We start from the raw sequence: 20,814 nt of genomic DNA on the forward strand, positions 1-20,814 counted from the left end.
TTTCGGTTCTCGTAACCAGTTACATTTACGGATCCAGTTCTGTTCACGGAACTAACTTCATGCTCCCGAATATTGTTGCTTATGTAGTAGAGTAAGTACAGTTCACATACTACACTGTACCTGCCTGCATTGAATTAAGCTTCAGTAATAGTTCCCTGTGGCATTTAACATCTAATACTACAACACTACCTTTAATGCCAGAGCTAATAGTCTACTTTTGACATTAGATTTCAACAAAAGAAAAGTTCAGGTCACACCATTTGGCACTAGAGCTGAGAAACACACTGCCTCCTGGTTTCATACTAGTTCAGGGTCGGTTTCAGACCGTCACCGATCATTATTGGACAGTGTAGAGTTAATATGGGAGTTGAGCTGAGTATAAATAACTCATTGTTATGACAGGTAACTGGTTATACATTTACTAATAATAATATAATAATGGATTAGATTTATGTAGCGCTTTTCTATGAACGCATACTCAAAGCGCATACAGTGGATCCATTATTCATTTACTCTCACATTCACACTCTGATGGTGGTAAACTACATTTGTAGCCACAGCTGCCCTGGGGCAGGCTGACAGAAGCGTGGCTGCCAATCCGTGCCTACGGCCCCTCCGACCACCACTGCTCTGATTGGCTGTAAACTGCTGTTTCTAAAAGTGCTATAAAAATAATGTTATTATTATTATTATTATTATTATTATTGTTATTATTATTATTATTATTATTATTACTTAATGATAATCAAGTCAAACTCAGGATACTCAGTCTTTAAATCACTTATCCAATTAATTACTACACACACAAACATTCACCTACTCACAGACATGATCTGCAGTTACTGTGTCTTTTCGCTGATGTCGTTTTAGGTTAGGTTTACTGTACTTTCTATCTGCTGAGAGCCTGGATAAAACTGTGATGATGAAACTGTGTGTGTGTGTGTGTGTGTGTGTGTGTGTGTGTGTGTGTGTGTGTGTGCGTGCGTGCGTGCGTGTGTGTGCAGTGCATGTGTGTGTGGCTCATGCAGTATTAATATGATTACAGTAGTCTGGTGGCAGATAACCTATCACTCACTTAATCTTCTTTCCCAGACAGCAACGCTTCACAAGCTTACTGACGTACGGTGTGTGCTGCTATACACTCTCTCTTTATCAAGCGCAATAGTCCAAAAGTGCACACACACACACAAACACACACTGCAACACTCCACCTCCTCTGCCCTTATCTTCCCTCTATCAAAAAATCGGTTCACTCATCTCCCCCTCTCTCGTCGTCCACTTCCTTCTCCTTCTTGACCTTCATCTTTTCCTCCTCCTCCTCCTCCATCTCCTCATTCAACCTCTCCAGCTTTGCTTTCGCTGTTGGATCGATATATGGCTTCGTATAATAAATGAGCTCCACGACTAAATAATACATTTTTGGAGGTTTTTTTGTGCTGCAGAGGAACGACAGGCTGAAACAGGAGCTGACCAAACATTTGGAGCCTGCCTGCCTGCCTGCCCTGCTGCAAGGCTGACGTGGATGGCTCAGTCACATTATTTCATAACGACTGAGAGCTATAATCAGATCCCTCTGAAAAATTTAACATGTTACTTTTCTCAACACACTTATCTCACACAAAAGCCAAACATGCTGCACTAAGCTGAACCAATACATCCAGGTCCCTGATAAGATAAAGAATGTTAAGCTTATTATAGATATTATAACACAGGTAGGTTTTTAGCTGATAAGTAACATCAAATTTTAGTCACACTAGCTGCGTTTAAATGGACAATAATATTCTATCAATAATAGGAATAACAATCCAATCATTGTACAAATGCTTAATGTAATTGATCCATCCAACACTACTTCAATCAGGTTTGATAATCCATCCTACAGGAAAACAAATCGTGCCAGGTACAACAAACCCTGCCCCTTGCCCGTATTGTAGCTTACTTTGGCATGGATCCAGCTGATGACATGTCTATGCATGTGCTGATGTCAGCATATCAATTGCCTCTATATATATGTATATGTGACAGGTTTGAAGTAAATTGAAACAAAATTGATGTTTTTATGGACATTTGAAATTTTGCCCATTATAACTAAATGGTAGAAGAAAAAAGATTTTAAAAATTCATAAAAAAATTGAACTTTGACCTACTTTTCCCAAACCACATCTATTCTGGATCACTGGCAATGTATAAACCCAATTTGGTATGAATTCAACCAATAGTTTTGCTGCTACAAACATTTGAAATGTCACCAATTATAAGTAAATTGGAAGAAAAAAAAAAAGATTTTAAAAATTCATAAAAAATTTGAACTTTGACCTAGTGTTGCCAGAATGTAGTCAGATCTATTCTGAGTCACTGGCAATCTATAAACCTAATATGGTATGAATTCAACTAATAATTTTGCTGCTAGATTGTTAACTAACAAACAAACAAACAGACTGAACAAAAAACAATACCCCTTGCCTGCCCTTTGGGAGCGCAGAGGTTTTGGCCAAGTATGTGTAGTAGTGTGCGTATATGTGCATAATTATGTTCTAAAACATAGTTTTTCAATGAATTTTGGCCTTTCATGCCAGTGTAGACTTGGGTCACTATTTCAAGAATGAAGATAATTACAAACGCTGCCTGTACTGTTTTCCATATGGGAAAAGTTTTGGTTTATTACATCATAGGGACAGATCTGCAAAAGGCCTAATATTGTAGGAATTAGGTTAGTTTGCATATTCAAATATCTTTATTATAATGTAAATCCAGAGTGTAACAGTTAAAGAGCATACACAATTAGAGACCATCAGATGCTGACTGCTGTTAATGAAGTTACAGCTGCTACACAGTGTTCATAAATGCACACAGACACTTTTGGAGTCCAGAGACGCCGTGACTTGGCACTAAACAGACATATATATATATATATATATATATATATATATATATATATATATATATATATATATATATATATATATATATAAATATATATATAGTGACATTTTATTTTATTTTTTTACAAATACCTGCTTGAATTACATTAATGGCTGGATTATATATTATATTATTATTATATATTATGGATATTTCAGCAGATTGTTATAGATGTGAAATATTATGGAGGCGTCAATGTTGGTTTTCGCATAGGGTTTTAGCATATTCTGGCATTTTAAAAAAATATACCATGCATATGTTGACAAGGCCTTAAGACAACAACGTTTGTCTGGTATTAATAAATACATTCTTCCTCTACATGTTTTTCCCACATGGGGGTAACATTAGGTTATACAGTCGCGGAAAAAATTATGAGACCATCAAAAGTCATCAAAAACAATGGTTATGCAATCAAGTACTAACTCCTGTGTGTATCATGTGACTAAAACAGACAGAAAAGAAAACATGGAATGCCTAAAAGCACTGTTTTTGGCAGGACAATGCCATAGATATTGATGTAAGAAATTAAGTGATTTTGGTTATTATCAAGAAAATGTGGAAAATGGATAGATATCAGTTCTGAAATTAAACTCTTATGAGCTGTTTTTGTTTTTATCATTGTGTTTGTCCAAACAAATGTACCTTTGGTTGTACCAGGCATTAAAATGAACAAGAAATTGAAGAAAACAAGGGCGGCCTAAAAATTTTTTCCGTGACTGTATACGTTATGTTAGGTAACAGAGACCTAGTGGCTGATACAGTTTTGTTGTTGGTGACCTTCAAAGATTTAAGGATAAAAACAAACACAACCTATGCCATCAAACAAATCACGATGCTTCTCAAAAATGCTTTTTGCTTTATATCCATCAAATTAGACTCTTTATAGCCAGCGGAACAAGTTGAGCGACATTTCCAAAAGTTTCTATTCTTAATGCTAATACTTAGTATTGACCATGGTAACAGTTTAATCACCAATTGGAATGATCCTTATTCAGAGAAGCAACAACAAAATGTATGTACGTATGTATTTATTTATTTACTTATTTATTGATTTACTGTATCTTTATGCTGTATCCTAATTTTTAATATACAATACATTTTACATAAACATACAATACACAATAAATCTGTATGTGCATTTATTGTATGTTTTGCTATCATTTGTTTTGGCTGAATGACTTTAAGATTCTAAATACATATTTTCTGAGGAGTGAACTATTCAACTATGTACAACCACACAGTTACTCTCTTTATATATAAAATGCCTGCTTGACCTCTTCTTCCAGCAGGGCAAGAGATCTCTTTAGACAGTTTACTCTTGCTTTTTTTTTTTTTGCACACATACACAAGTGCATATATGCACATACACACTCAAAAGTCACATGATCAGCAGGATTATCCCTCTGCATCTCAGCAATCAGTCATGGCTTAACACGAAGAGAGCGACGGAGGAAAAGAAAGAGCAAGATATAAGATGATATGTGGCCCGCTATAAGTGCTTCAGTGCTCAGTAAACCATTATATAGAAATCTTGTGATGAGGATATATTGTGTGTGTGTTTGAGAGAGAGAGAGTGTGTGTAGCTACAGCTGCATCCTAATTGAGATTTATATCCTGTCGTGTTAGCGAGGGTAAAATTCACTTTCAAACGGGCTCTGTCACAGCTGCTGAGCCTGTCTGACTGCTGCATGCTGCACAACACACATCCATTCCCCAGAGGCTTCACCTAAACGACAAACACCCAACCTTAACCTTCTTCACTGAGCAGCGACGAGGCCAACCATTAATTAATTAAGAAAAAAATAGAGACGACTTTGACAAGAAGCAGCTGGTTTTAAATCAAAGTCTCCAAAAACACACTGATACCTTTTTCTTCAGACATGGAAAGCTGTCAGCTGATAATTTCTCTTGTTCTCTCTCATTTATGTCACACACACACACACACCCTCACTTCATTTCGGTTCCTAGCGCTGGGATAATCATCCACGTTCTGAATTCTCATATCCTCCCACGCCAGAGTCTTTCTCCTCCCGTGAGCAGAAAACCAGAGCACCCCGTCTCCTCTCTTCTCATCTCCGCCTCTTACCCTGCAGTTGTCATGAATCCTCTGTATGTGTGTGTCTATGCACATGCATGTGTGTGTTTGTCACTCAGAGGTTGCCTGCAGGCTAAGCTTTGTAAGGTCTACCATTACGATTTTCTGATGACTGTGTGTGATACAGTGCCAAATGAAAACCCTGTATGTGCGACTAAACCAAACTACCTGTACATTTGCAAGTGGTCATGCTGCTGGTATCTTTTTTTTTTGCAAGTGTGTGTATGTGTTCATGTGTTGATGATGTTTGTGTGTGTCTTTGTGTTCGTGTAAGTATCATCATCTCTGAGTTTGTGCACAATGTGTGCTGTGACAAATAGCTGATCTGTCTGGGAATGTGTGGGTGGGATTCTACTTCAACAGCATGTCGGAGCAATTAGAGTTGGCCTCAACTACAAACACACACGGCTGCACGAACACACATCTGAGCGGACGTGAAGCTTGTGCACAGGCACATGTAACAGGAGTAACAGTACACTTGTCCTTAATCTAATAGTGATGTTAAATTGTTTATTATAAAATCCACCTTGAGATGTACAATACAGAGCCTTTCAGAGTGTTATTGTCAGCTCTGCTTTATTCCCCTTAACAGCTGTTTTAAAATTGGTATTTTTCTCTGATTAGAAAAGGCATAGAAGTATTAAAGATTTGTTTCATACTCTTTTAAAAGAATATTTTATATAGTTCTCATGAGTCAAACTATATTTTTAAGTACAGTACAGTCATAACATTAAAAAAAAAACTACTTTTTTTCACTTTTATGTGCCATACAATGTATGTGTCCAATCATATTAGCATATCATATGTCACATGTGTTTTGTAAATGATTAAATGTACTACCATTAATGCACTATTTCTAGTATCAAACTAAGACCATAACATGATGGAGAAAAATCCAGTTATTTCTCTGGCATTATTATATAAAGTTATTGATCGAGGGTACCCATTATGACATAGGTTTTTTTTTCCTTTTTTAGATAAAATTATTTTTTACCTCCGCCAAGGAGGTTATGTTTTTGCTGGCGTTGGTTTGTCTGTCTGTCTGTCTGTGTGCAAGATAACTCAAAAAGTTATGGACAGATTTGGATGAAAATTTCAGGTAATGTTGATACTGGCACAAGGAACAAATGATTAAATTTTGGTGGTGATCGGCGGGGGGGTGGTCACTGATCTGCCTTGGCAGAGGTCTGCGCTCTCCGAGTGCTTTTCTAGTTAAAAAATGTTATTTCTTTGTGAAGTTTTATATTTATCAAAATTAAAGTAATTCAGCCAGACTCAAAGCGATTTATGTTTGGTACCTAACACTACTGGTGCTTTATTTTTTTTCATTTTTACCCAAAGCCTGCAAACAATATACATCTCAAGTAACTGGTGATACACATTAGGATGCCATGATAAAAGGAAGAGTGATAAATGAAATGCTTTGCGTGTCCACTGCTGAGTCTTAATATAAAGCCAGTTGACCAAACTTATTTTCATAATCTGACTTGTCTGTTGGTTAATTTCCATAAAAGAAATTCATCACCGTTCAGGCTCGGTTACTCTGGAAACTCATGATGCGAAACCAGCTGAATTTGCTTTATGGAAATGGGTCAAGGGACAACAAAGCAGACAAAAACTTGCTTTATAGAGCATTCATTCATCAACTGAAATTCTGTGCGTATGTAATGGGTACTCATCAGCAAAAGTCAAACTATGCTTGTAAATGATCTTCCTACATTCACAACATTAAAAGTGAAAGCAGAAATACTGTGGTTTAGGGGATCCTCTTACTCCAGATGCTGACAGCAATCATTAATAACTAACTCATGTTTTCATAAACTACATTTTTTTAGATGCAAATATGTTCTCAGTTGCTAAATTATTATCATCTACTGGCTGTAGACAATATGTGCATATGCATCTGGTACGTTGCATAGATAATCCCTTGTTTATGATGTCTCTTTGTAGGAGAATCACTGCAGGAGAATCAAGATCCTGGGAGACTGTTACTACTGTGTGTCAGGATTGACCCAACCCAAAGCAGACCACGCCCACTGCTGTGTAGAGATGGGCCTAGACATGATTGACACAATTGCGTAAGTCACATCTATTCCTATATCTTCTAACAGCATCTGTAATGCTCATGTATAAATATGTTAATGTATTTGCATGGGACAAGATTAAATAAACATCTGTTAGACTCATATAATGAATATGTAGGTTTTGCTTTGGTGGATTGAGCACATTTTGGTTCATATATTTGATTAAGCACGTAAAATAATCATTATACCCCATATCATATTGTATCCTATGATATTCACTTGATATAACTTGGAGGAATATTAAAAAATACTCCACCACAAGTAAATGAGATGTATTGCGACTTATAAAAGGCCTCTTTGTAAGGGGTTTGAGTCTTTTTTCATAAAGACAAAAACCGCACCTAACACAAATGACAGTCATACTGAGTTACAGTATTAGAAAAAACAAATATTTGACGTAACAATGACACATTCTTGGTTCATTCATGACTTGCTGAGAGCGTGAGAAGAATTAAAGAAATCAAATCACACTATCTATACAATACTGAAGCAGAGCATCGAGGTTTTTGCAATGCATAAATTACACGGTGTTGAATCATTTGTGTAACGGTTCTGCAAAGTCTTCAAGTCTTCATCTGGAAAAATAACCTCTAGCTAAAGCTGTCAGACAAATGTAGCGGAGTATAAAGTACAATATTTGTCTCTGTGATGTAGTGGTGTATAAGCATAGAGGATAAAGCTGCATCAAATGGGGAAAATCCATGTAAAATGCCAGTGCTTCACATTTTTTTACTTAAACAATGTACTCAATTAGTGCGATGCTTTTTATTTTCAAGTGTTTCCTGGGAAAAGAAGAATCTAAAAGCAAGGGCAGTTAGTCAGTAAATGGTAGGATTTATAGGGTGGAGGGAAATAAAAATAAACAGTGTCTCACTGGATCCAGGATGAAAGATATCATCAAAAATGTTTTAATCATTTTCTCAGAAATGATCAACTCTATACGGTTGGGATTATGATTGTCATTAATTGTTGTTAGGTGAGTTACTTGCATATTTGTGGTGTGCATAAAACACAAAAGAACTACATAGTTATATTCCACCACTGCTTTTAATAGATCTAAGTATCTTTTAATGATCTGTGTGAACATTTGACACTTCAGTACTGTTTTAAGACAGACTTCAAAGAGTGCAATCTTATTCTTCACACAACAGATATTCATGGAAGTCCTAGTTTTGACTAAATACAGCCTTTGCGCAGTGTGACATATTTAATTATTGATGACACTTTGTGACACACATACATGCCCCTCTCCCCCCACCTGCATGTTGACACACACAGTCTTTACCTCATTTCCTTGTGTCGAGCACTCGGCTGTCATGTTCTCCTCCTGCTGCTCTGTCTGAGTGGATGGATGCCGCTGTAGGAGCCCTTTATCTCAGAGGACAGGTGCTGCCATACACACTCGTCCCTGGGTGCGTGTTTGTGTGTGTGACATCTCCTTCTTCAGGTTGATGAGCACACCACATCTTCCTTTCCCTTGTCCTGTAAACACACATACACGCACTTTGTCAACCCTCCATGGCACTCCATTTCCTTCCTTTGCTCCGTCCATGACTCTCCCTCTCGTCTGAAGTGGCTGACCTCCTGCTGGTGACGGGCCGCTTTGTGTAGTGATTTACTGAAGAGCGGAGGCTTTGGAAAAAGTCCTGCGCTATCTGCTGTGCACCACAACACAGCAAAGCCACGGCGGTCTACACATGTACATGCATAAATAGACTCCAATGCATGAAAGTAAACAAATGCATGCACACTCTTGGTGCTCGGGATGTTTTTGTTGTGTGGTTGCATTGCAGAGGGATTTGTGCTCCACTGGACTGAGACTGAAATGTGTTAACATTTGAGGCACAAAAGTGAGTTTCTCAGAATAAAACGTAAACAGAAGCTTCTGCAAATGAAAAGGTTCATTTCCTCAAGGGATGGGAATTGGTGTGATTTTATTAATACCATTTATATCTATTAACCCATAAACACCCAGTGTGATTTTTGACGCAGTTCCTAAATGAATTTTTCTCTCTATTTACCCTTATTTAAGTGATTTATCACCATTTATTGTCATATTATCCTCTGTATTTTCTGAATTTTCATTGAAAATTAAAAGCTCAAATTAAAGTTGAGGGTTATTCACCCACCCCCCGAAAGGAAGGCAAGGGGTATTGTTTTTGGTTTGGTTTGTTTGTTTGTTTGTTTGTTTCTTTCTTTGTTTCTTTCTTTCTTTCTTAACACTCCAGCAGCAAAACTACTGGTTAAATTCATACCAAATTGGGTTTATAGATTGCCAGTGGCCCAGAATAGCTGTGATTACATTTTGGGTAAAGTAGGTCAAAGTTCAAAATTTTTAAGGAATTTTTAAAATAGTTTTTTTCCTCCCATTAACTTATAATGGGCAAAATTTCAAATGACTATAAAAACATAAATTTTGTTTCAATTTACTTCAAACTTGGCACATATATAGAGGCAGTTGATAAGTTGACATCAGCACATGCATAGACATGATGACATCGGCTGGACTGATGCCAAAATAAGCTCCAATGCATGCAAGGGGTGGGGTTTGTTGTGCCTGGCACCACTTGATATATCTGAAACTGAGAAACTAAAGAAAAATTTACTTTTTCCAAAAAGAAACTGAGCATAAAACAAGTGTGTCCATCCACTGTCATTGATCCAACTCCATGGGTTTTACTGATGAATCAATGTTGTAGAAGATGACAGTGTTTCCACGTTCACTGCGGAACCTCTGAACGTCCAAATGGGTCATATCTGATGACCATGAAGAGATGACAAACTGTATTTTACACCAATTATTTACATGTATTGATAGGATTAATGGATCAACAGTTTTTGAACAGTTTCGATCAGTAGATGCTTTTGACTGACAGTGGATGTTTGGGTCTTTATGCGTTAATATCCTTAATTCAGCTGATTGATTCTATATTGATATTGATTCTTTGACCTACACAAATTCTCAGCATCTTTTTGCCATGACCCTTTATTGTTGTTTTATGTAGCATTAATACATTTCGGTGTGAGTTTGAAATTATTGTTTGCAGTGCACCACTCTCAGTCCACACTAATAAATGGTACTGATATCCTTTGTGGCATCAGAATCTGATGGACCTCCACCTAGAATGGGCTTCTGTAGATTCACCAAGATAGATTCAGGAGAGTTTAATGAGGCCTTTTCATACCTTGTTCATACCACAGGGTGAAACTGAATACTTGTCATCAAAGTGAATATCAATCAAATTAAGAAAGTAGAAAAATAAACTTATTTTTAACATCTTTTAAACAATTTGATACATTTTATATGCAACTGTGCAGATGACAACAGGCATGAGGAAATATCTGACACTTGTGATTTACGACTTTTCATGATCTCACATTGACTAAACCAAAAAGGAAAACCTACCACTAAAACAACAATGTTCAGACATCTGATATACACCGATCAGCCATAACATTATGACCACTGACAGGAAAACTGCTATTTGGGGTCAAAAGTGCAAATGTGAGCAGGCATGTCATGAATGTGCCATACGCTTTTGACACTACAATAAAAAGAAACATAAAAATTTTGTTTGAAATTTTCACCAAAAATCATTTAAATCTGTTATCAAGGATAAAAACCTCATCCCATCCTCTTTAGTGCAGATTAAACTTTCTCTTTTCAACAGTTTGCTCCTCTCTGCCCTCTGCAGGTCAGTGGTGGAGGCGACAGAGGTGGACCTGAACATGCGTGTTGGTTTGCACACAGGACGGGTGCTGTGTGGCGTGTTGGGCCTGAGGAAATGGCAGTATGACGTCTGGTCAAACGATGTCACACTGGCAAATGTGATGGAGGCCGGAGGGCTGCCTGGGTCAGTACTGACTGTAACACCCACTGAAACTGGACTCTGTGCAACCTGACTGAAAACACAACACACACACAAACACACACACACACACACACACACACACACACACACACACACACACACACACAGTATCCCAGCAACAGACACAACTCTATGATGCAGATAGTGAATGTATTCCTCATGCGTATATGTCTGGAATTATTATTATCATTAAGAAAAACACAAAAAGCCAATAGTAACACTGAATGACAGAAAGTACAACTCAGCTTAATGACAATTATGGCCATAACGACATTTAATCAATGGGTGCGTGCTGCACTCATCTAAGAAAAAAACTATTGAGATTATCTCATGCTCTAATCATATCATCTCAGTTACATAAAAGACTCATAATTAGAGATTTATATCACATAATCACACGATCTGTATCTCTAGTTATGAAATACTTGTCATATCTTTTTAATTATTAGAAGACAGATCTTCTAACAGAAAGACAAATAAATTAGAATGATATGTGCATTTGTTCATTTAGCGTATTTATCTGAACACTTTATTACTGACTGACAATGATTAAAAATACAACACCATCTTGTTTCTTTTAATAAACCAGCTCTGAATTATAAGTACAGTGTCTTCTGTCATGTTTGGTGGCTGCAGTCAACTGGCATGGACACATTGTCAAAGATTTACAAACAATGAACACTATCTTAGTGTCTCCAGTAACATTTCCCAGGCAGGACACTGAACTTTATACATTCCCAAATGTAACTATAGCACTGTGCAGAAGTCTTAGTCCACCTTCAGCTTTGTTGTGTTTGCAGAGTTGTAATGAGCATGTGTATTTATTTTCACTGTCTTTTCTTCAAGTGTAAAATACAGGACATATGCATTATGTATGGAATTTTAAAAAAGGAAAAAAAAAAAAAACTGAAAAATCAGTGTAATGGCTTCTACAGGCTGAAGTCAGTATTTAATGTGACTTCTGTTCCAAGACAAAAATAAATTTAAAAGAAAATACCATATTGTCAGAACAAAACAGTTAAAGGCATGTTAAATGTCAAGTGCTTGAGACAATGAAGCTGTTCTTTTTTCTTGAAACTTTGTTTTTTTTTGCTGTATATGCAGTATTCCCCATATATTCTGGTTGCTGCTTGATGAAGAAACTAAGAAACATGTGTGGGGTCATCATAACTTTGCTAAAACAAGTAACTTAGTAATGGCCTGAGACTTTTGCACAGTCCTGCACACAATAATAAAGTCATATGTATATACATGCAGTCTCTTGGTTTTGTGTGTGTTCTTATGTGTTAACATTCTGAACAATAATCGAGCTCTGAGGTCATGGTACTGATTCAAACTATTTGTAATGGTATAAAAATAAGTCACCTTAGGATAAATGCAAAAGTTTGGATATTGGATTTTTTTTTCTGAAAAGAGCAGTTAAACTAATGTTAAAACAGCTCACTTCATTCAGGAAAACTCACGTACAGTACAGTAAATGCACTGATTTGCATTTTAAAAGCAGTGAAATGAGGTCACTTCATTGGCTCAATTTTGTCTTGTTTCAAGTGAAGCAATAAGATTTTAAGACTTGTTACCAAATTAAATGAGTCATTAGGCTGAAAATGTCTTTATGTGAGGAATTCTGAGCAGGCCAAGGGGCTGTTAGGCTGATAAAAATAATGAGGGGGATAATGATTTGAGACTTTAGTGCATGACTTTTATCACTAATAACTTTGCTTCTTCTTTTCTGCTTATCCTCTCAGTAAGGTGCACATCACCAGGACCACACTGGAGTGTCTGAACGGGGACTATGAGGTGGAGCCAGGCTTCGGACATGAACGACACGCCTTCCTTCAGAAACATCACATAGAGACATTTTTCATTGTGCCATCTCATAGACGTAAGGTATGGCAGCAGTATTTCTTTCTTGCATTTTCTCTCCCAACGAACGACTATGAGCCGACACATCTGTCAGTGTTGTAATAGTTAATCCGCTGATGTAGAAACAGCAACCTATGTGTTAAGCAGCCATACACATGTCTAATGCCACTATTTTACACCAACTTTACATGTGCAGTAGAGCTATGCATAACATTTAAAATCCTCAGAACAATGCACAAAGAGGCATGCCACACACATAAGCAAACACACACTATATTCAGGTAACAGTAAAAACTCCACTGAAACCTAATTTAATTCCATGGATGAGACAATCCACCAAAGCACATTAGATTCATGCTTTCATCTTTAAAAAAAAAGCCATGTCATGCTTTTCTTTCCTGTTATTATGGAATATATTTTCCTCAGATTTTGCAGAAATTTGGTCTCCAAAGACTTAACTGGAAGATGAAGGTCAAACAGAGAGGTTGAAAGTTGAATCTAATGAGTGCTGAATTTTAAATAGAGAATATAACTCATTTCATGTTAGTCATCTGAACTGATGTAATAACCACAGGTTTTGTTCTCAATGAAATGCTTAAATCCAGATTTAATACTGTAAGTCACACCTTTCCAGCTGTGAGAAGCAAATATTTCCTTATGAAAAATTTCTTTAGCGGAATCCAGAAGGTGTAAATTGGAGAAACCTTACTTGTTTAACATATGGATCATAACACCTAGTGACCCAGTGATGTGACTATCAAAGTTGAAGTTGCTCAGATTCCTACACTTGCCATTTTTGATGCTACCAACACGTTAACTTCGAGGTTTACATCTTGACTTGCAGGCTTATAAATCCAACCCACTGACAGGTCCTGCTGGAATATGATAATCAAAATTAACATCACTTTGCCTACTAGTGATCAGAAGGTTACAGATGTTCCGTACATCAGATGTCTAAACATACAGTACTTGTTTTCGTATTATGTCTACTTTTTTGTTCTGCCATGAAAAGTCTTAAAAACATTAAATCTTTACATTTTTAACTTTTCAGATTTACTGGATTTTCGGTTGACCAGGTTTCATGTGACAAATACTCTATGCTAAAAGAATGGGGACCCATCTATGAGGGGCCAAAGTAGCTCATTTCTACCATATGGAAGTTAGACATTTAACTATTGGTTAATTAAAAAAAAAAAAAAAAAATGTGGAAAAAGTTCATTAAAATACACACCACTGCTCTGAAGACATGAATACTTTCTAGAAATGTCCAGACTCTGAAAAGCTTTTTACAACTGTGTGGGGAAAAAAACAAAACAAATCACTTTTCATACTCTTTAGGGACTTATGTGTTATTTTTAAGACAAAGGCGGATTGCAGTGCAAAGAATTACTAAGTTAAATCATTTTTATCATGAAGCTAAAACACCAAGCTATATTTTCAGGGTCCTCCATCCTCCTAACCATTAAGGAAGGGCCTCAATTTGGAGCTAGGATTGACGCTATTTTATTTTATTTTCCTTTTTTGGTTTCCATTTATGTAAGGTATATGGAGTTGTTAAAAACATTGCTGTAAACTTAACTTAAAAGCTATAACGTAAACTTGCCTTGCATTATCTTAATACAGAAAGATATTTTTTAGATACTGTTAAAAAGAAGAATTTGAAAAAAAAAATTACTATTTATTTACTAATTTGAGTACTTACCATTACCTTATCTCTAAAGTCATCTCAAGACTCACCAACGGCCACCAGTCAGGTAAAAATAATCCCACCAAGACAAAAAAAAAAAAGTAAAGTGAAAAAACGGCAGTGTCGATTTTGCTAAAGGCTACTGAACTAGTTAGATAGCAAAATCCAAAACATAATGTAGGCAAACTATTAAAAGTATTATCTACCCTGTTTGCACAACTATAGCTAGGTTAAAATGCTATTACTTTTCTCAGTAAAAACATTTGGATTAAAATACCTTTTGAGACATCATAATCTAATCATTTTTACTTTCAGAACTGAAATGCTAGCTAGCTGTAAACCGTTGTTTAGCATGCTAATTTCACACACCTGGTTAGCATCCACGTAATTGGTATTTTAATCCCTGTTTGAAGTTTTTCATCCAGTTATGCATTGGTCAGATATCTTCTACTTACGTCCTCATCAGTTTCTCATCACTTTGTAAGACCTAACACAATTGTAAACAATTCTCACATTCTTATGAACTTCGGTTGTTCAAGTTGATAAGAAGGTGCTAACTGGCTAAGATAAATTAGCCAGATGTTATACTTCTGTGGATTTAAATGATTTAAACTGTGTTAAAATTATGTTGTGTGGCAGATGTTTTGCAGAGACTCTTTGTGAGGAAAGTCTATGGGCCTGATTTAGGAAGTTAACAGGGTCACTATTAGCTTTTTTACATGTTCAGATGAGAAAGAGCAGCATTATATACAAAAGAGGGTTTGCATATATTTATGGTATAGGAAAGTATGAATGAGCTTTAAATAGATACTGGCGATCAAGCCCTAGTGTCCATGTAGGAGGATAGAATCTACCTTAATGGAGACTCTTGAACATCATGTAAACAAGTTGATTTAAAGCACAATTGCATGCTTTGCTATCACAAACCCTTTAAAAGTCATGCTCTCTTGTGTTAACAGATGTCATGTTATTTATCCCCGTCATCACTTTCCTCCTGCTTTAATCTGACAAAGCCTGGTTGTAGGTTTTAGTGTCATAACAGTGTGTGACATCCAGAGGATTGATCGAGTGATTAGACTTACATTATGAAGGTATGAAGGACAGAGATCACTTCAGGAATAATAATAGTAAAAAAAAAAAAAACATCTCATTTCTACTTAGTACCATGAACATTTATATATATAAATACCTCAGTAAAACTCCTTCCTCCTCAAGTTGTCTTTTTTTAACCTTTCAGATATTTCCTGGTCTGATTCTGTCAGACATCAAACCAGCCAAGAGGATGAAGTTCAAGACGGTGTGCTACCTGCTGGTGCAGCTCATGCACTGTAGGAAGATGTTCAAGGCCGAGATCCCTTTTTCCAACGTCATGACCTGCGAGGATGACGACAAGGTATGTAATATCTGTATTCATTTGTCAAAGGGTCACTTTTACGCTTGTGTGCATACATGGACCATACTGTATACAGTGGTAGATATAGAAAAAAACCTTATATTTCCAGATTGTATAGTAAATAAAAATCTATTTAATGGGGTTTGTATGTCCATTTGTGATGAAATGAAATCCTGCTTGGATTTTCTAATCTGCTGCTGCACACACACAAACGATAATCTGGATTTCTAGATTTCATAGCATCATAAGTACTACAGTATGCCTGCATTACAACTACTTGTTCAAAAGTAAACCAGTGGGATAGATATTATGAACTTATGGAGTACACTCGCCAGTCTTTATCCCTTTGAGTGCATGAGTGTCTACTGTAAGTGCTAGTGTTGGTGTGAGCACATGTTCACTGATATGATGTGCAAACATGTGAGCTCTTATTATCTCTGGCAGTGCATTTGCTTTTAAACTGTGGTGACGCAGCAGTGAGTCAGTCAGATCGAGCGCTGTTGGTTGGTCTCACAGTCAGTTTGTTGGTGTTTGGTGATTGGTCATGGCATCACAAGCTCCGGCTGTCAGAAATAGCCTGCTAGCTGTAATCCGCCCAACTGTGTGAGCTCGGCCAGGCATTAGTACTTGATGATTCTGATGAGGTTGCATTATGGCTGCTGGTAATCACCCACAGCCTCATATCATCTGCTCTAATAGCATTAACCACATTGTTACATGATTATCCAAGTAGCCAAAATCCTGCCATTGTAACACAGTGGACTTTTATAATAGATTTATGACATTGCATGAGTGAATGAACCAAAAAATAAAACATCCTAAATGAAACACCTTTGAGAGGCAAACATGTGGACAACTGTCCTGGTAGATTTATTAACAGATGAATTCTCCAGCTCCATGTCCTGCACATTGTTGGTTTAAGGAAGCAATTCATGAGATAGAAAAGTAGAACATTAATGCGTGTGTAGATTTTCTTCATCTTCCTTCATTTTGTTGGTAAATTCCTGCTCTGACAGGTTCATAATTTGTCATAAAACAACAGCCAGGCAACCTCATCAATATTTATTATGTTATCTGGTCATATTGGATATTAAAGATCTTTTCAAATTAGTGCTTGATGATTCTGCTGAGGTTGCATTATGGCTGCTAGTTATCAGCCACAGCCATGATTCGTCTGCTACAATAGCCTAAAAAAGTCATATGAATCAACACTGTAGTTTACATGTAGGCCTACCACTCACTTGTGTTACCTGTTCACAATAGTAGTTTCCAGCATTATACATGAACTCTCATTGTTTCTAAAATAACACTGAAAGACTTTTTTTTATGTATTAAGACTCTAAGATTTAATATGACTATAGATAAAAATGCTTTGAACTAAATGAAAAAGTGGAACAAAAAAAGGTTCATGTCTACAAGCATTGCCTATAAACACTCATGTGTATAACCTTGATAAGAATCTTGAAGGATCTTGTAACCATCTAAACTGAAAAAAATGGATTATGAAAACCATCATAGATTAAGACTGACACCAGACCATGACTTTTATTGTTTGAGACCAAGTTAAGACCAAGACCAGAAAAATACAGTTGTTGTTTATTAAAGGCAAAAATGTAAGGATTTACTTTCAAATTACGTATCACCAATCAGTACTCATTGCGAAACTATATAAGTTATTAACAGGAATGATCAAAAACACCTTAAGAGGCTGTAACTTACTGATTATTTGTCAAAAAAGCTGCCGATTAGTGTAATTTCTATCCACTAATCAAATAACTGACCAACCATTGGAGCTTATATTCTCATTTTTAGGTGATCCTACTTCGGTGAAAGTTGCTGAAACCACAGAAACTGTGGAATATTCTCCCCCACTTGTATTTTTTAGGAGAAATGTCTTCAGATTTGAAGGATGAATATGAAATGAAGTTTCTTGTTCTGGTGGATGCAGAACCTGTAGCAACAGAACAGCGTGGGAACAGAATTGTATCACGATCTTTATTTCACCCTCCAGAGAGACTGACAGATCGTGTGAGAGAACTGCTGTGTTTAATTTACTTTTGTAGAACCAGATGCTAATTTGGAGAATATTTTAATCTATTCTTAGTCTGTAACTTTCAGATCCTTAAATAGCTCAAAGAAGTGACATTTTGTAATATATCTATTTATATTCCAAGATGATCTCTAATAATAGCAAACTATAAATAATATGTGGTGCTTTAAGAAAAATAGTGAGTCATTTTCTTATGGAAGTAGCTCTATTCTATGCTGGATTTTGTAAACAGAATAGGCATTTCATGCACTCAGAGGGGTTTAAACCCAAAATGCAGTTGTAACACATATGGGCTAAAATAGAACAAAAATAAAAATTAAAGGCTTCCTCTTGACTGCAGAGGAAGTATCTGATTTTTCATCCTATGGGTTAGGACTTGCACTTTTAAAAGAAGTCACTTCATGGCCAAATAGGGAGTGAAAAATGTCTCAGAGAATATTTTGATAATCAATTTGAGGACAACTGTTAAAAAAATTTCATAGGCATATCCACTGTAAGGGTTTTAAGCAATATTTTGTTACCTAGGATAGATAGACATAAATCACTCATAATCGTTACCTGTAGCTCATCCAAATATGATCCTCAACTCTTTACATTCTTATAGATGATATAGGTACTTGCTCTATAATTAATATTGATTACATTTGTCTTATAGAGGCATTTTGTGTATTTGTATATATTTCCATCCTACATAAAGTTTGAAAATGCTTCATGAACAATGTTTTTAATGCTGATAATTTAATTTACCCTGCAGTCAAACTTTTGAGCTGAAACTCTTGCGTCTATATTTTATCGTTGAAATTGTTTTATTTACAAATTGACTCTGTAGAGGGGCATGGCTTTCACAAGATAGTGATGATACAAACATGATCTTATTGAATACGATGCATTGTTTTAGAGTTCAACCTTTTACAATAAAGCAGTTAAAAACAACATAAACTTTAATACAGAAGTAATATAAATTTAAAATAAGTGGAGTGGTCTGTGTGGGTGTTACTCCCAACTTAAATGTTCGGGTCGTAAGTGAGGTGTTGGGAGTAACACACACACAGACCACCCCTCCTGCAGGTTTATAAGTTCAGTTTCCCCCACCAGTTATTAGAACTGAAGAAGTCTCTTGGATGAGAGACAAAATGTTTTCAAAAGATCTTAACCGGTCCATTTGAACCGAGAAGAACTACCAAGAACTACAGTACTAGAAAGGCTCAGAAAAGGCATGTAGGGTTCACTTGAACCCAAGAACAAACAAGAAAAGCACTCGGAGAGCGCAGACCTCCGCCATGACAGATCTGCCCCCATCACCACCAAAATTTAATCATTTCTTCCTTGTGCCAGTATCAACATTTCCTGAAAATGTCATGAAAATCCATCCATAACTTTTTGAGTTATCCTGCTAACAAACAAACAAACAAACAAACACGCAAACACACAAAGCAAACCGATCACAATACCTCCTGGCAGAGGTAACAAAATACTGAAAAAATGTAATCACCAAGCCTAAAAAAGGAGGGTCATGAAGTGGAGGAGGATGAGGGGGTCATATGTAGCCATATTATTATGCATTGGGCATAGTGCACCAGCCTCTATTTATTATGCAATTTAGTTAACAATGATTACACTCAAAACTAGTGGAAATGGATGAGTTGTTCACTTGATGGCACCAAGGCTGGGGTTAGGAACCCTGCACAGAACCAATTCCAGAACCACAGGTAATTTGGTGGAAAAGCCCTAAGTTTGGAGATTGAAGTATCAGAACTGCACAGTGACAATACTCCAAACCAGCAGTGATTAAAGCCTTCCAGGACCACGTCCACCAACCTTTTGGTCTTTTAGTTTCCATTGATGTTTGTAAAGTTCAAGTCTTTTGCGGCCGCATGACTTCGCACTCACGGCCTCCACACTCACATGCACAAGCTGAGAAGCAGTCAGCCTCAACACGTCGTACAGGCCGGCCTCTGCAGAGACAGATTGTGTTGTCTTTGTGGTGTCTGACAGCGAAGAGCCCTGCGGACTGCATCAGAGAAGCTGAGGAATCGGACGTCCTTCTCAGCCACCGCCGTGCAGCACTCGCCGGGAACACGAGTCAACCGCTACATCGGACGGCTCATTGAAGCGCGGCAGACCGAGTCCGAGACATCAGACCTCAACTACATCACCCTGTTTTACAGGAATAGAGACAGGGAGCGCAGGGTGAGAGCAAACACACACACATACAGCTGATTGTGAATATGGGTCTGTACTTCAAAAGGGTTCCCAATGTAACAGATACATACTTTCCTCATTAAACAAAAGGCAACATGCTTCGTGACTGCATCTTCTCCCTCCCCTCTGTCTTCTTCTCTCATACACTCCCCACACAGTCTCTAATTCTCCTTCTCCCCTTTCTCCCTGTCTCCCACGCCTGTTGTCTGTGATGTCTGTGTGTGTTTTCATGTCTGTGTGTGTGTATGAGGAATCCACCCACCCTCTCACGGGGGGGTGCAGATAATGATTTGGGAATGTCTGAGCAGCACACGTGATATCTTTCTCCTATGTGTGCGTGGGTAGAGCCATAAAGGAGACACAGAACAGGGAAGGGTTTGAGTATATGTGTGCAATCTAGACATTCAATCTGGTAGCAGGAGAATTAAAACCCTTGTTTAGTTAATGCATTTCCACACCAACAGCAGAAACACACAAAGATGCAGATTAGTATTGAATCTTCTTCCAAATTAAAGCCTCCTTTCATTAGGATACTGACAGATTTCAGGACATATCGATGTCTACAAAGTTCAGGCATTCATTCCTTAACTGTGAGAAGGGGTTTTTTTCTGCTTCATGATCATCAAACCAAAATAAATCAGATGCA

At 37.0% G+C, this 20,814-nt stretch overlaps 1 protein-coding gene across 1 annotated transcript in view; it reads left to right on the forward strand.

The window, feature by feature from the left end:
- Nucleotides 1-20,814, forward strand: part of adcy1a (adenylate cyclase 1a) — a 70,428-nt gene that overhangs the window by 20,240 nt on the left and 29,374 nt on the right. Inside the window, exons 5-9 of the mRNA XM_030131369.1 lie at nucleotides 6,968-7,095; nucleotides 10,797-10,955; nucleotides 12,719-12,860; nucleotides 15,761-15,916; nucleotides 19,962-20,156. Of these exons, the coding sequence (XP_029987229.1) occupies nucleotides 6,968-7,095; nucleotides 10,797-10,955; nucleotides 12,719-12,860; nucleotides 15,761-15,916; nucleotides 19,962-20,156 (780 nt within the window). The remainder of the gene's footprint in view (nucleotides 1-6,967; nucleotides 7,096-10,796; nucleotides 10,956-12,718; nucleotides 12,861-15,760; nucleotides 15,917-19,961; nucleotides 20,157-20,814) is intronic.

The sequence above is a fragment of the Sphaeramia orbicularis genome, chromosome 4 (genome assembly GCF_902148855.1).
Source record: "Sphaeramia orbicularis chromosome 4, fSphaOr1.1, whole genome shotgun sequence".
NCBI classification, from domain to species: domain Eukaryota; kingdom Metazoa; phylum Chordata; class Actinopteri; order Kurtiformes; family Apogonidae; genus Sphaeramia; species Sphaeramia orbicularis.